Source organism: Amblyraja radiata, chromosome 1 (assembly GCF_010909765.2).
Source record: "Amblyraja radiata isolate CabotCenter1 chromosome 1, sAmbRad1.1.pri, whole genome shotgun sequence".
Taxonomy (NCBI): domain Eukaryota; kingdom Metazoa; phylum Chordata; class Chondrichthyes; order Rajiformes; family Rajidae; genus Amblyraja; species Amblyraja radiata.
Window position 1 is genome coordinate 104,414,552 of NC_045956.1, and position 16,838 is coordinate 104,431,389.

The following is a 16,838-nucleotide window of genomic DNA, read 5'->3' on the forward strand; positions in this document are numbered from 1 at the left end:
CGCCAGCTGGAGCTGTGCAGACCGCGGCTTCAGGCTGCCAGCGAAACGGAGCGCTTCCCTCCAGCGAGCCCCAGCGAGGGCTCACCCGCTCCACGCCGAGAGTCCACGCTGCGCCCGCCGCTGAAGCCCCGGGCGCGTCTCCGGGAAAGGCCGCGCCGATCCTTGCTGTTAGGCCACGGGGGAGGCGACCTGGAAAAAGTCGCCTCTCCGTGGAGGAGGCGGCCGAAACGGTTTCCCCCTTACCCCCCCACACCACCCCCCACACAAAACACACCGAGAAACATCAAAAACACACTTTAAAACATGCTAAAACAAATAAAAGAAGTTGAAAAAGCTAACGCGCTGCTGACAGGCTGCTGCCACTGCAGCGCCCCCTACATACACTCCTGTAGGAGCGTGACTGACATTGTGGTATACTGTAAAGGTTTGATGGGTTGTAAAGGTCTCTTTATCCTGCTAAATAAAAATATGAAAAACCTAGAAATGCTGGAAGAACTTAGCACAACATTGAGGATCAGTAGAGAGAGGACAACAACTCAACAGCTGTGAAATAAGCTCCTGCAGTCCCATTGTACTAACTATGATTATTAATTGGGCCATTCTTAGACTTTCCGTGGAGCTGCATACTTTGAGACAATGAGGAAAAATGGTATGGGCTGATCAACATGGTGTGAGGCTGGGTCTCTATTCCATGTAGTGCAGGAGGATGAGGAGTATTCTTATTGAGGTGTACAAAATCATGAGAGGAATGATCTTCTTAGATCTAATTCTATCCACAATTTCCTGTGTCAGCCATTGTTGGGCCACTCTTGCTTTTTGTACTTTTGAACCACTGATCTTAATCCCATCACAGGTACAATTAAGCCATAAAAATACAGACTGCATCTTACTATATTGTGTTTAAGAAAGAACTGCAGATGCCAGTAAAATCAAATGTAGACACAAAATGCTGGAGAAACTCAGCGGGTGAATATTGTGCATTGAGTATTGTTTTCTGCCACTTTTTAAACCCTTTGCTCAACATTCTGTTCTGTTCAGTCCAATAGACAGCCGAGCCCACAAAGCGGGAAGTCACATAGGTTTATGTGTATTATTGTCTTGTGTACTGAGGCACAGTGAAACGTTTTGTTTTGCATTCTATCCAATCAAATTAGATAATACTATACATAAATACAATTAAGTCATACTGCAGTACATATATAAAGCAAAGGGGAAATACAGAGTACAGAATATAGTTCTCAGCCTTTTAACACAACGATTCCTGGTGGCAATAGCGGAAAGGTCGGTGCGGCGGTCAATGAGGGCGGCGACCGATGGACAAAGACGGACCACGTGGAGTGAGGACGCCACTGCCGGGCTCATTAAAGACCATTGTAAAGTTACACGTGTGTAATGACTTAATTACACAAACCAAGCTGTAATGCATCCTGACATTATGCTTTCTATGGTGCATCTGTAGGTTTGTAAGAGTAATTGGAGACATGTCAAAATTCCGCAGTCTCTGATGGAAGCAGAGGCATTAATGTGCCTTCTCGGCTGTCACATCAATGTGGTTGGCCAATGACACATTGGAGATAGTATTAATCTGAAGCAACTTGAAGCTCTCGACCATTTCCACTCATTAACGCAGATTGGGGCATGTAGTCCACCATATTTCCTGAAGTCAATAACTAAAACTCCTTCATTTTGCTGACATTGAGGAATAAGATTTTGTGCTGACATCATGCCACACTAAGTTATCTATCTCCTTCCTATACCCGGTCTCATCATTGTTTGTGATGGGGCCCACTACAATTTATTCATCTGCAAATTTGTAGATGGAGTTAGAGCCAAATTTGGTTGTGGACATTAGTGTATAGAGAATATAGTATGGTACTGAGAACGCATCCTTGCGGGGCACCAGTATTGAGAATTATTCTAGAGGAGGTGTTGTTACCTATCCTCATTGATGATGGTGTATTATCGATACATAATCAACAAAGTGTGAAGATTTCTTTCCGGCTGATTCACAAATTGCATTTCACTTTTGCAATGTAGATGGATTAAACAACCTCATAATATTGCAAAGCATTGATGAGTTTAACAGAAGATCTACCATAAGAAAATAAGTTCTTCTCAGTGATGACATGGCTGATTGCATTCTTTACACAAGAGGAAATATAACACGATTTAATTATTCCTGGGTGAAAAAAAACTGAAAACTCAGCTGGAATTTACTGTTCATGAATTATTCAAAGATTGATTTTTGAATGCTTCAAAGCAAACTTTGGCACTAATTTTATTGGCTTAATAACCAAGAAATTATTAGGTGTCAGCTGCCTAGTCAATAGCTGTGTCACGTATATTACCATTCAGCAGTATTTCCCAAGTACAATTGCCATCCACAGAAAACCAGCATGGCAGTTTTTGTACTGCATTGCAGGTTTCTAATCAAGGTGAGTAAAGTTCACCAATCCATAAAAAATAAATCAAGGCTCTGGTGTTAATCTCATAAAACTGAAAATGGTGGGGTTATCTTAATATTGCATTATAATTTGGGTTACACCATGTGGAGTGCCTGCACACATTTGCAGAGGCACAAGGGAGTAGAAAATAGAAGCCTGAATGTGAACTGACTCCTTGAAGGGTCTTGACCCGAAACATCACTCATTCCTTCTCTCCAGAAATGCTGCCTGTCCCGCTGAGTTACTCCAGCTTTTCGTGTCTATCTTTGTTTTAAACCAGCATCTGCAGTTCCATCTTACACAGGATATAGGTCAGCCACAGAAATGGATGGAGAAATGGCAGATGGAGTTTAATCTGAAGTGAGAGGTGAGGGGAAATATATATAATTAAAGGCAAGACTCTTAAAATCTTAAAAGACAGAGGGTGGTGAGCGCCTGGAACATGCAGCCAGAATAGGTGATGGGCAGATAGGATAGTGGCATTTAAGAGACTGTTAGATAGGCATATGGATATGCAGAAAATGTAGGGATATGCATTGTGTACAAGCAGATATGGGTTTGGCACAGACATGGGCCAAAGAGCCTGTTTCTGTGTTGTACTGATCCATGTTCTAATTTCACCACAGTATCCCATACTCAGTTTGTGACCAAAAACAAACATTGCCACTATTTTTTCCACTTAAATTAGTGGGCAGACTAGAACCATGAAGTTACGTTAGTCTGTATAAATTAGCTTACCCACTTGATGCAGGGTTACTGTTGCTTCCATGGTCATTGGACGTGTCCTCTTGGTCGTTAATGTCATAATTTGATTGATAAAAGTCTGGATTAAATTGCTCAAAGGCTGACATTCTGAAAAAAATGATGGAAAATAATGATAATATAATTAATCTCCCGTGGCAAAATCAAGAATCAACTGCAAATTCTCTTGATCAGATAAAATACCAAATTCTTGGTGGATGTAGCATCTTCAATGCTTGATATGTAAAATGCTGTTACCGCCTTCGATACATTCCTAAAACCTTTAAAGCCATCTTCCATCAGCATGACTTCATAGAATGTGAACTGAAACAACCTTATGCACTAAAAGTATTGGGTAGTAATTTACAGGACTAATGATCTACCCTTATCATCTTAATCTACACCCCATTAATGTTTGATGTTTGGGGTTGGTGCATCTAATATCTGATAGGCGCTAAAACAGGGTTGCACTAGTATGCACTATTCTTATAGACAAGCGATTAGTAGGCCCCCCTCGGTCATGACTGACCATGAGTGATGCATTCTAGTTTGCAGGTGATGTGTGGTCGAATGAAGCCTGGGCGATGTCATATGGAGGACAGGCTGTTGCCATGCAGCACGTCCCCCCTCTCCATGTCGCTGATCGATTCAAAGGAACAGCAGGGCCGTTACAGTTTGGCACCAGCGCCGTTGCAGGAGCTGCCAGAGCGAGGTTGTAGACAACGACAAACTACCTTAGGGGCTCCAACTCCAGATTTTCTTGTGGTTTACTCCAGGAGCCTTTTCCATGAATGGATATGGCCACAAGGCAGTGGAGGTTTTAAATCAGAGTTTTCTCTCTCCTAGATGGACTGCCTTCCCAGGCTGATGAGCCCCATCTGCCCGAGACTCATGGGGGCGAGAGCGTCTACCTTCCCGTGCAGGTCTATAGCACCTGCCCAAGCTATTAAGATAGGATATAATCCTATTTCTGATAGAGACTGGGAAAATAGGGCCCTAGGGTGTAGGAGGGCGAATTTGTCCAATACTATACTTATGCTGTTCAATTTCACTTCAATCACAAACTGTGATCAATGGTAAAAACAAAAAAAGACACCATCTGTAGAAAGAGAAAATATACACGTTAGCAATCTGTAATCCCCTCTTAGATAGATAAATTGGATGTTGTTGATTGAGGCATTCATCTGGTGGACAAAATGGAAATGGGCAGCACAGTTGCGTAGCTGGTCGAGCTGCTGCCTCACACCCGGTTCGATCCTAACCTTGGGTGCTGTCTGTGTGGAGTTTGCACATTCTCCCTGTGAGCAAGTGGGTTACCACTGGATACTGTAGTTCTCTCTCACATCCCAAAGATGTGTGGGTTTGTAGGTTAATTGTTCTCTGTAAATTGCTCCTATTGTGGATGCAAGAGTGGGACAACATAAACTAATGTGAACGGGTTAGTGTGGACTCAGCAGGCCGAAGTGCCTGTTTCCATGTTGTATCTCTAAACTAAACTAAATAGGTTCATATTTGTAAGTCTCCTTCAAGTTGCCCTTTCACATTCTAAATTCCTATGAATACAGCACTGCACAATATAAGCAATGATTGTCCAATAAATCATATCTGATTTCTTGGAAATTATTCATAATAATACTAAAAAAAATCAGGCTACAAACTTTCATAACCTATAATGTCATATTTTAGAACCTACTTGCTCAATGACTTTAACATGGGTTTTTTTGCAAGAAATTACATTTCTCTCACTTACATTCTTTTATCTGGACTATTCTACCCATAAATTTATGAAGCGAAAATAAAACATTTGGAAATACGAGAGAAACACAGACAACACGATGAATGTTGCAGATGATCAGAATGTTGCCTCAAGTCTGTTTCGTAATTCACTGATCATGACTAAATAAAATAAGTTACAGCACACAATAAAGCCATTCAGCCAGTCCATCCCTTATGGGCTCTTTGGCAAGAGCAATCCCGCTAACGACACCTTCCTGCCCTCTCCCCATAGTCCTGAAACATCTTTCATTTTGATAATTATCAAACTCCCTTCTGAATACTGAATCCATTTTAAAGTGTTCAGTAGGTTCCAGCTGAACTGTGTAAGCAAAATACTTGTCATTTTTTTTTAACCTCCATTCTATCTTTCCTAGTCATTGATACTCTGCCAATGAGGATCATTTCCTGTTAAATTATCTACCCTTCATAATTTCAACTGCCTCTATCAGATCTCCTCGCAACCTCTTATGTCCAATAACAAATCCATTTTTTCCAATTTAATTATGACCCCTCATCCCAGAAACATTTGGTAAATATTTTCTGTGATCATTATTGTGTGCTTGCCTTGTCCCATAGCCCTTACTACCTTAGTTAACAACACTTTATCAACCTCTGATTTAAAATTCACAATTAACCAGATATCAAAGACTTCTACCCCTATTTCTGTGCAGGAATACACCGTGATAGGATTCATCCTAATCTTTAGACTATGCCCCTAGTTCTACACTCTCCAAACCATGCCAATCATTTCCCGTTATCTACCTTATCGGTTCTTGTTAATATTTTGTACACTTTGATCAGATCAGCCTTTAACCTCCTAAACCCTTGTGAATACAACTCTAGTGTGTGTAATTGCTAAGTGCTATTTAACCTTTGAATTCCAACTATCACTCACTCCAAGGCTAATATATCCTAATTGCTCTCAGTACTGCACCTTATATCTTGCTTGGTTGCATTGTAGCCCTGTAGATAAAGGGCAGGAGTCCACTGGCCTTTTTGAAGACGTTTTACATTTGACCATAGTTTTAATGACCATGTGCATGCATGATCATTAAAACATACTCACATGCTTCTTTGATCCTGTTCTATTTCTGGACAAACTCAACCAAACAAATTCCAACAATATCCCAACAACAGATGTTCAGATGTTGAGAAGCTCACAAGTAGTTAAGCTACTGACCTACATGGTAAAATCATATGTCCAGCACTGCTGAGTGGCAAATATGGGCACATCTGTCACTCTGCTCCATCTTATATTTATGATATAGAAGGAGGCCATTCAGCCTTTGGGGTCCATACTAGCTCCCAGAAGAACAACCTTATCCCCCTCCCCCTCTCATTCTCAATGCCCCATAACATATTCTCCCTCACATATGGCCAATAATTACCCTTTGGGCCAGGATCAAATCCAGGTCCCCATATTCATCCCCCCCCCCCCCCCCGATGTCAGAGTCAAAGTCAAAACCCCCGGCTGGCGATGGCGATTGTCCCGCGGCCATTAAAGCCATGCCGGGTGATGCAAGGTCGCGCACCGGGTCTTGTTGTTGGAGCCCCCGGCGTGCGCTCGCAGAGACCCGCTGCCATTCCAAGCCGCGCGGGGCGGTGCTGTAAGGCCCCGCTCCAGGTGCTCTTCAACCCCGCAACTCGGGCGGGAGAAGTCGCTGTTGCGGAAGCCCGAAAAGCGGTCTCCCAGCAGGGGCCCGCGGGCTCCCGGTGCCGCCGTCCGCCAAACCCGCAGTTGCAGCCTCCAAAACTCCGGAGGTCGGGTGGCAGCAGCGCTCCACCACAGCTCCACCCACTCCGGACTCGGCCAGCCCCGTGACGGTGAGTAGTCGGCAGCTCCGCAGCTGGAACCCCAGGTCGTTCCTGTTGGAGGCCGCTCCACGTTGCAGCCCCAACGACAACGGAGACCCGACAAAGAAAGGTCGGGTCTCCCGTGCAGGGGAGAGATTTTAAAGTTACCCCCTCCCCCCCCCACACACACATACCCCAACAAAAAAAATAACAAAAACTACATAAAAACGAGACAAAAAAATAATAAAACACAGACGGACTGCAGAGGCCGCTGCTGACGAGAGTCGCGCCGCCCACCTGGAGCTGTCGGGCAACTGTCAGGCAATTGTTGCACCAATGTGCTGTGATGTGACATTTTCAGGATTGCGCAGCAGAATGCATTTGTGTTGAGCAGCAACACCAACATCTGATTTTTGGCCCTTTAGGTTAAGTAGGAAAAGATAAGTGAAGCAAGTTCATTGAATATATTTGTATTTGTTATTTTTGATTCAAAGCTTTTAATGATTTCTAAATGAATTTTTAATACAATTCAAAGATTTTATTCTTTACATTTTTAACGTTTCAGGAATTTTTATTTTATAATCATAAATTTTTTGACATTATTGCATTGCATAGATGCATTGCTGCCTTACAGCACCTGAGATCCAGGTTTGATCCTGACGACGGGTGCTGTCTGTACGGAGTTTGTACGTTCTCCCCGTGACCTGTGTGGAACAGGGTTGCAGGTTAATTGGCTTGGTAAAAATTTGTAAATTATCCCTAGTGTGTAGGATAGTTTTAATGGCAGGAATCGCTGGTCAAGCGCGGATTTGGTGGGCCGAAGGGCCTGTTTCCGCGCAGTATCTCTAATCTAAACTAAACATTGAAAAACTGTTGCTAAGCATCGCAGACCTTCATCCAAGAAAAAGCTCCATCCTTTGGCTGATGTCTGTCGATGTCCTCTGCAGACATTACTTCATCAGTATGGTGCCCGAGGTATACTTGGCTGCTGAGGGCCAATTCACACACTGCTGGATGTCCTTTGGGGGGAAGGGGATGGAGTCGGCTCACTTTGCATCAGCAAGTGGCAAGTCTGTGCAGCAGGCTGAATGCCGTTCGATTCATTCTGATCATTTTCCGGATCCCCTTTCTAATATTTTATGTTGTAAATCGACAAACAGGAATGTTCAATCAAAATTAATTATTTTTAAGTCAAGGAAATGTCAGCTCTGTTTGAACATTAGGTTCCTGCAATATTGTTAGCCAACTTCTTTACACTGCTGGAATGGAAGCTGTCTAGTTCTAGGGATCTGTTCCTATTTTGCGCCATTAGTTTCTTCATTACTGTCACTGTGCTCAGTTTTCCGGTTGGCGGCGCGACCGACGTTGCAACCTGTATGTCTTTTTTTATTTTTTTTGTCTAGTTAAATGTAGTTGTTGTGTTCTTTTAAACTGTTTTGGCTGTGTATATGTGGGGGGCGGGGGGGGGGGGGGGGGGACTTTTAAAATCTCTTCCCTGCACGGGAGATCCAACCTTTTTCCTGTCAGGTCTCCGTTGTCTTTGGGGCCTAGCACCGTGGAGCGGCCTCCAACCGGAACGACCTGGGGGCTCCAGTCGCGGAGCCTGCGGACTCACCATCGTTGGGCTAGCCGGCCTCGGAGCGTAGGGAGTGGTGGTGGCTCGCTGCTGCGGCCCGACTCCGGAGCTTGGAGGCTCCAGCCGCAGGCCCGGTGGACAGGAACATCGGGAGCTCGCGGTTCCAGGTGGGAGACCGCTTTTCGGAGCTCCTGCAACGCAACTTCTCCCGCCCATGTCGCGGGATTGGAACAACCCGGAACGGGGCCTTACATCGCCCGGCGCAGTTTTAACCATCGCGGGACATGCCAACGCCTGCTGGGGGCTCCCATATTGAGACATTAAGACCTGGAGCGGGGCCGTACATTGCCCTGCGCGGCCTTAACAGCCGTGGGACTTACCATCGCCTGCCTGGGGCTTTAGCATCGGGAGAAAAATGGAACACAGGGGAGAGAAAATACTTCGCCTTCCATCACAGTGAGGAGGAGATTCACTGTGATGGATGTTTGTGTGAATTGAATTGTTTGTGTGTCGTAGAAATTTGTTTCTGTATGTATGGCTGTAGAAACAGAGTTTCATTTGAGGTTCAGATGACAATGAATAAATATTGTATTGTATTGTTAAACTAGGTGAGATGATATTTGAAATAGTTCTTGTTTTAAAATGAAGTTTATCTTTGTCAACATCTGACAATTTCAGTTGTGGGGAAACAGATTTACACATAGAATAGTAACTCCTCTTTCTGCCAACAAAACCAGCATTGACCATAAGCCAAATCAGTGCAAGAACACGACTTTGAAGATACATCATGTAAACAAGTACTTAGAAAAAGTATTCTATCACTAGACTTGAGACATGTGTCAACTGCTTCACAAATAATAAAAATCTTGATGGCTAAACATCTCTTAAAAACTGCTCTCCAGCCACTAATGCATCTCCTACTTTTAAGCTTTAAATCTTCACAAATACTGTGTTGTAGTAAAATTCAGAAGCAGGCATTTGACAACCAACTTGCTCTGTTTAAATAGAGACTGGTAGTAACTTTGATATTTTCTATTAATAATAACCTTGCCCACTTTAGCTGTTAATGTTAGATTAGCAACTAAATAACACAACTTTATTTCCAAAGTTAGTTGTGAAATTGTTAATTCTACAAACCTTAAGCAAAAGGTTACACCAAATCAGGAATGAATCCTTTTCTTGACGGTATGAAGGAAGGTTAGTGAACCAACAGAGTTTAAACTCAGCGAATGATCGAGTGCAAACCAAACCTACAGGCTATATATAATGTTCTAATTTTAGACTGTAGACAAATGGGCATCCAAATTTAACACACTATGTTACTTGTAATTTAGTGCCATTACTATATAGATTTTTTTGTCTACATATGTTATGTCAGCCACTTGCTATTATTTTTTGTATGACTTATTATAGAGTTAACAAATTATCTTATTAAGTGGAAGAGCTGGCTTAAAGGGCCATGCAGTTTACTTCTGCTTAATTTGATGTAAATTGAAAAGAGTGAGGCAATACAAGGAAAATATGAGACAAAAGTACAAAAGAAATGACATCCAAAAAAAACAATGGATGTCTCAAGTTCCAAACATGTTGTTTTAATGAAATCGAGCAGGTGGATCATGTAGATTGACTACTTAAATAAAGGAATAAAAATTATTCACAATCCATATCAATGATTTGGATGAAGGGACCATGTAATATACATGAACAAGTTTGCAAATACCATTAACCCAAGTGGCAGTGTAGGTTGTAGGGAGTACACAGAAAGGTTTCAGGATACATGAGCTAATGTAAGTGAATGTCCGGAGACTTATCAGAAGGAATATAATGGAGATAGTTCAGCAGAACAGAATGGAATATATTATTTAATGGTGTGATTAAAAGGTGTTAGTGATCACTGTAAATTAATGTTCAGAAACAACAAGCAATTAGTAAAGCATATGGTATGTTGGCCTTTTTGGTAGGAGGATTTGATTACATGAGTAAAGATGTTGTACTGTAATTAATCAGGTCTTTGGTGAGACAACACCTTGAATATTGTGTACAGGTCTAGTCTCCATACTTATGATTATGATAAATAGAATGCAATAAAGGCTCATGAAATTGATTTCAGATAATTGCGCATTTTCACCTTTTTCAAGTTTTTTGTTTGCATTTCCACTGCTTTTTTCATTTGACCTCTCAAGGTCTATCCTAGATAGAATTTCACTATGTAATGTTTAATTGCATTTGTGATAATAAATATCCATTGGACCATTAAACCTATCAAAACCTTGGGCAAAAGCAAAGTGCTGGAGAAACTTGGCGGGCCAGGAATCATCTATGGAGGGAAATGGATAGTTGATGATTCAGGTTTGGACCCATCTTCAGTCTGAAATGTTGTCTGTCCATTTCCCTCCATAGATATTGCACAATCCGCTAAGTTCCTCCGGCACTTTGTTATTTGTACAAAGTTAAAGCATCTGCAGATTATTTTGTCTATAATTAATGTTGCCTACTGTTTTTTCCTGCAACTCCCGACCCCCTTTTTATTTATCTCCCGTTATTCCCAATTCTGACAAAAGGTAATTGACATGAAATGGTAACTCTGTTCAACTCTGAAGATCCTGCAAAACTTGGCAAGAAAATTCAGCATTTTCTGGTCTTTTTTCCAGATTGTCAACATCTGTTGTACTTTGCTTGTGCAGTTTCAGGGGGAAATTATATGGTAAAATTCCCTAGATAATTAAAATTTATCTTGGCAATCACTAAATTCAGTGAAGTGCAGATCCTTGCACAAAATGATATCCACTCGAAACAGAAGTCAGTCCAGCGTGTACTCGATGGAAATGTTCTTGTTCCAGAGTCTAAACAGCAGGTATGATGGCAAACACGCCTGATTTCATTGGAAGCACAGCGTACACACACTGCCCGGTTCAGTAAATGTACAGCACTCATGTGAGTGGAATACTCCAGCGCTTAGTTCTTCGCCCCAAATTCTTTAATATTTTTGCCTTGATCATGCAAGTCCTCCCAAGATTACTGCAGAGTTCCATTCAACAGATCTACTTGTAATCTGAATAATTTGTATTTAAGAAGGAACTGCAGATGCTGGAAAATCGAAGATACACAAAAGTGCTGGAGAAACTCAGCGGGTGCAGCAGCATCGATGGAGCGAAGGAAATAGGCAACGTTTCGTGCCGAAACCCTTCTTCAGAATAGTTTGTAAGTAGGTAATGTATCTGCCCAGCACCATATATTCAACTAAAACCACCGGCCAAGCAAGGTCAACATGTAATTCAAGAAACTGATCAAGAAGCAATGATATTGGCATGAACCGAGTTCCTACACGGCAGAGGATGCCTACAGCCCCACAGCAGCCGTCAAATGCATCCCAAAAGCTTGTTTGGATGTACAGGCCACACATAATTCAGGTGTTCGTAACCTATGGAGAACCCGTATCGTATGGTGTTTAAGAAGGAACTGCAGACGCTGGAAAATCGAAGGTACACAAAAATGCTGGAGAAACTCAGTGGGTGCAGCCGTATCGTATGGTTCTCTGTTCCTAGATTATTGTAGATCTCGAGATACAACAAATGATCTAAGAGTCTCACCACAAACCTTCATTCTCAAAGAGCTTTCAGCCTAAGGAAGAATTGCGGTCCGAACTGTCGCCTGTTCATGTCCTCCGGATATGCTGCCTGACCCACTGAGTTACTCCAATGTTGATACTCTCTTGAACCACAGAAGAGGTGCTGACCTCCCCTTTCTTCTTCCTGCCCCACCCCCACATCAGTCTGAAGGGTCTCGACCCGAAATGTTGCTTGTTTCCTTTGCTACATAGATGCTGCCTCACCCGCTGAGTTTCTCCAGCATTTTTGTCGATCCCCAACATCGAAGGTACCTATAAAAGGCCGTCTCATGCTGTCATTTCACTTCTGCCATCAGGAAGAATATAGGGAGGTTGCACGGCAGTCAGGTCACGACCCATGACCCGTACTGTTGCTCCGCTACACCAACTGGAGTACACGCGATGAACTGCAGGTAAGCACTGACCATTGTTTCCAGCGTCAATGGTCAATTTTTGCGCTGTAAATAATTATGGAAATCGGGATAAGCGTGAGAGACATTTAGCCTACTTCAGAATTCCATAAGTGAGGAGAAATTACGTTAGATAGAAGCGAGAGCTGAAGGGACAACAACAGCCAAAGTGCTTGGCGAACATTGGCCGTTTGCTCACTGCATTTCATCAACAGTAAGGCATTATTTGGGTTTTTTCTTGATTCCTTTGGCATCTAAAAAGTTTCAGAAGTGATAAATCTGGCTGGTATTGGCTGGTATGTCCTGCAAAATTACGTGCAAGATTTCCACAGATCTTAATGTCCAACTTGTTTCATTTTTATGCAGTTATACTTGCTAATAACTTTTGTTGTAAAATGTTGTGCTATTTGTTCGCTACTTTGCTTAATGGCGTTAAAGCCTTTTTATATTCTGGTACAAACGCGTTAAGGGTTCTGCAATTGAGATCTGAGATGACCGTTCCCGTTCAGACACCAGCATAAATTTCAGACCTCCAGTGTAAACTTTGGAAACTTTACCATTAACTTATAGGTCTACGACCTACCTTATCGAGATAGGAAACTCTATTTAAACCAAAAAAAATCAAAGACCCAATTTCCTGTGCCGTCTCAGAATTAGTGAGTTTGGGGATTTGACGATGAGTTGGCAAGTTGGCAAGTATTGTTCTGCACAATATAGAAGATAAAATGGGTAGGAAGCAAAAACAGGAAAGCAGACTATTATCTAAATGGTGGCCGACTAGGAAAAGGGGAGATGCAGCGAGACCTGGGTGTCATGGTACACCAGTCATTGAACGTGGGCATGCAGGTGCAGCAGGCAGTGAAGAAAGCGAATGGTATGTTAGCTTTCATAGCAAAAGGATTTGAGTATAGGAGCAGGGAGGTTCTACTGCAGTTGTACAGGGTCTTGGTGAGACCACACCTGGAGTATTGCGTACAGTTTTGGTCTCCAAATCTGAGGAAGGACATTATTGCCATAGAGGGAGTGCAGAGAAGGTTCACCAGACTGATCCCTGGGATGTCAGGACTGTCTTATGAAGAAAGACTGGATAGACTTGGTTTATACTCTCTAGAATTTAGGAGATTGAGAGGGGATCTTATAGAAACTTATAAAATTCTTAAGGGGTTGGACAGGCTAGATGCAGGAAGATTGCTCCCGATGTTGGGGAAGTCCAGGACAAGGGGTCACAGCTTAAGGATAAGGGGGAAATCCTTTAAAACCGAGATGAGAAGAACTTTTTTCACACAGAGAGTGGTGAATCTCTGGAACTCCCTGCCACAGAGGGTAGTCGAGGCCAGTTCATTGGCTATATTTAAGAGGGAGTTAGATGTGGCCCTTGTGGCTAAGGGGATCAGAGGGTATGGAGAGAAGGCAGGTACGGGATACTGAGTTGGATGATCAGCCATGATCATATTGAATGGCGGTGCAGGCTCGAAGGGCCGAATGGCCTACTCCTGCACCTAATTTCTATGTTTCTATGTTTCTATGAAGGAACTGCAGATGCCGGTTTACACCGAAGGTAGACACAAAATGCAGGAGTCACTCAGCGGGACAGGCAGCGGGACAGGACAGAAAATGAATAGGCGACGTTTCAGGTCGAGATCCTTCTTCAGACTGAGTGTCAGGGGAAAGGGAGACGCGAGGTATGAATAGGTACAAAGAACAAATGAATGAAAAGTATGAAAATAGCAAATCCAAGCCAGCAACGATGATCAGGGAAACGTGGAGCCCACAATGGTCCACTTTAGTCCTTTCATACGGTCTAAAATGTATTTACAATGCTGAACGTAAATTCAATAAGATGGACGCAAATGAGTCGCACCATCTGTAGACGAGTTTGGGACCAGACTAGATTATCTGAGAATTAGAAGGGTGGCGACACGGTTTCTCACAAACAGCAGCACAAACCTGTAATTCCCTCTACAAACATTCATAGTCGTTAGGCCAATGTGATCTGTCTAGACAGTGAGTGGTAGAATTGTGCTAGTCTGAAGAAGCGTCTCGACCCGAAACGTCACCAATCCTTCATCTCGTGATGCTGCCTGACCCGCTGCCTGAGTTACTCTAGCACGTTGTGTCTATAGTCGGTATAAACCAGCATCTGCTATCCCTTTCTACACAGTACACAGTTGGAATTCCCTCCGCAAACATTCATGGACGTTAGGGCAACTTATTCTATCTAGACAGGGAATGGTAGTATTGTGCTGGAAAGAGATACCAAGGGATACGGAGCTGTCGTGGTAAATGGTGGAAATCAGCCTTGATCTATTGGGATGGCGGGGCAGGGTTTGTGGCTGACCCATTAACGCCTTTGTCTTTTCGCAGCTTTACTGCATTGCCATTGAATGTGACTTTGCCTCCTTAACCTGGGAGAGAGCCAATGTCACATTGAAAGTCAACTTTAGCGAGAACCAATCTAGAGTTGGTTCAAGTGCTCTGGAAAGCGTTAACTGCTCGTTTTTTTGGCGAAGCTTGAAATTCTGGAAAGTCATTCATTACTTTAAAAGAACCAGTGGCTAGGCCAGCCGTTTACTGAAGTGTATTGGCTCCTAGTCTAACAATAAATATTCACCGCAGCGTGAAGAAGGCAAAGACATAAATGCATTTTATTACGATGACTCGAGTCAACATACAATAGACAATAGGTGCAGGAGTAAGCCATTCTGCCCCTTCGGGCCAGCTGTGATCATTCACTGTGATCATCCACATTCAGTACCCCGTTCCTGCCCTCTCCCCATATCCCCTGACTCCGCTATCTTTACGAGCTCCATTTAACTCTCTCTTGAAAGCAGATAGAGCTCTTAAAGATAGCGGAGTCAGAGGATATGGTGAGAAGGCAGGAACAGGGTACAACTCAGCGGGCAGGCAGCATCTCTGGACCGGTGGCGGGCTCCATGCACAGCTGTTTATCCTGACCCCCCCCCCCCCCAAGTTGATTGTCGCTCCCTTCAGTTTCCCAGGGGTTCGGGAGGGGACTGGAGTTGGGAGGGAAAGGTGGGGGAGGAGGGGGGTTGGGGTGACTTAGTACAGGGGACAAGCTTACTGACTGTGTGAGCACACACCAAGTTAAATTAATCTCCTTTGCCTACATGTCATCCGTATCCCTCCACGCCCTGCATATTCATGTCCTACCTAAAAAGCCTCTTAAATGCTGCTGTAATTTGATCTGTCTACAAAGCGTTGCTTATTAAAACACCTTAATTCAGGGTTGGCTCAAGAGTAACTCGGGAGACGAACTTGGAACATCGCAGAAATGACAAGTAAACGGCAAACTTGTCATATCCGTGGGAACTCGGTTAAACTCTAGATCATACACTTGGAATCTCGTACACAACCACGAGTCTTTCACTCGGGGTACCTCGTGGGTCAGCTTGCACCGTGAGACAGGGGGTTTAACTCAGCAGGACAGGCAGCGCAGCGACTCTGGAGAGAAGACCCTTCTTCTGACTGAACTGAACTCTCGTCGGTGAGAGTACTTGTGATTGTCTGCAGAAGGGTCTCGACCAGAAACGCAACCCTCTCCCCAGAGCCGCTGCCCGTCCCGCTGAGCCCCGCTGCCCGTCCCGCTGAGCCACCTTCAACTTCAGAGCCAAACAAAAATCACAGAGTGCTGGTGGAACTCAGCGGGCAAGGCGGCTGCCTCACCCGCTGAGTTTCTCCAGCATTTGTGTCTACCGCTAAACGTCAATGATTCCGGGAATGCTGAGGCGGCAGGGTGAGAGAGGGGGAGTGGGAGAGCTAGAGAGAGACAAGATGGGGAGAGGGAGGGAGGGAGGGAGGGAGAGAGCGAAAGACAGAGAGACACAACGTGGGTCGGTAGGTGAATGACTAACCTGCACACCAAGAAGAAGCCCCTTCTCGCGGTCCGGGGCCCTCACTCATGATGATGAGTTTAAAGAAATTCTCAATGTGTCATCAATGCATCGGTCTACGTTCCTCAGTAAATGTAATTGTGTTTTAAACACGTATTAATGACACCGCGTGAATTTTATTCAAAGGAACACGGTGTCATTAACACCAGTCTGAAGAAGGGTTTCGGCCCGAAACGTCGCCTATTTCCTTCGCTCCATAGATGCTGCTGCACCCGCTGAGTTTCCCCAGCAATTTTGTGTACCTACGGTGTCATTAATACTTGTTCAAAACACAATAACATTTATTGAGGAATGTGGATGGGATGCATTGATGACTTTGTATAACAACGTGTTAACTACTTGATGTTACGAAGTGCTAACAGTACTAGTTAACAAATCGTTTGTGTCTGATGGCCGTGCAGCGGTTGTTATACGTGTTCGTTTAAAAAAAATCCGGATTGCGAATTAAAAAAAAATTCTTTATTTAATAAAGAGAATTCGTATTTCCGTACGAAAAACGGAACATTAGTGCGGGGCCCCCCTTAGGCGCGGGGCCCAATTGGGAGCAATCGGTCAAATCGGCTTAAGGCCGGCGCTGGT

General features: G+C 43.6%; 1 protein-coding gene across 1 annotated transcript in view; it reads right to left on the reverse strand.

Annotated features, from left to right (window-relative positions):
* The window catches only part of yipf7 (Yip1 domain family member 7), a 55,962-nt gene extending 46,386 nt beyond the window's left edge, over nt 1-9,576 (reverse strand). The window contains exons 1-2 of the mRNA XM_033027949.1: nt 9,469-9,576; nt 3,183-3,296 (exon numbers count right to left, since the gene is read on the reverse strand). Of these exons, the coding sequence (XP_032883840.1) occupies nt 3,183-3,295 (113 nt within the window). The 5' untranslated portion in view covers nt 3,296; nt 9,469-9,576. The remainder of the gene's footprint in view (nt 1-3,182; nt 3,297-9,468) is intronic.
* Nucleotides 9,577-16,838: the final 7,262 nt, after the last annotated feature.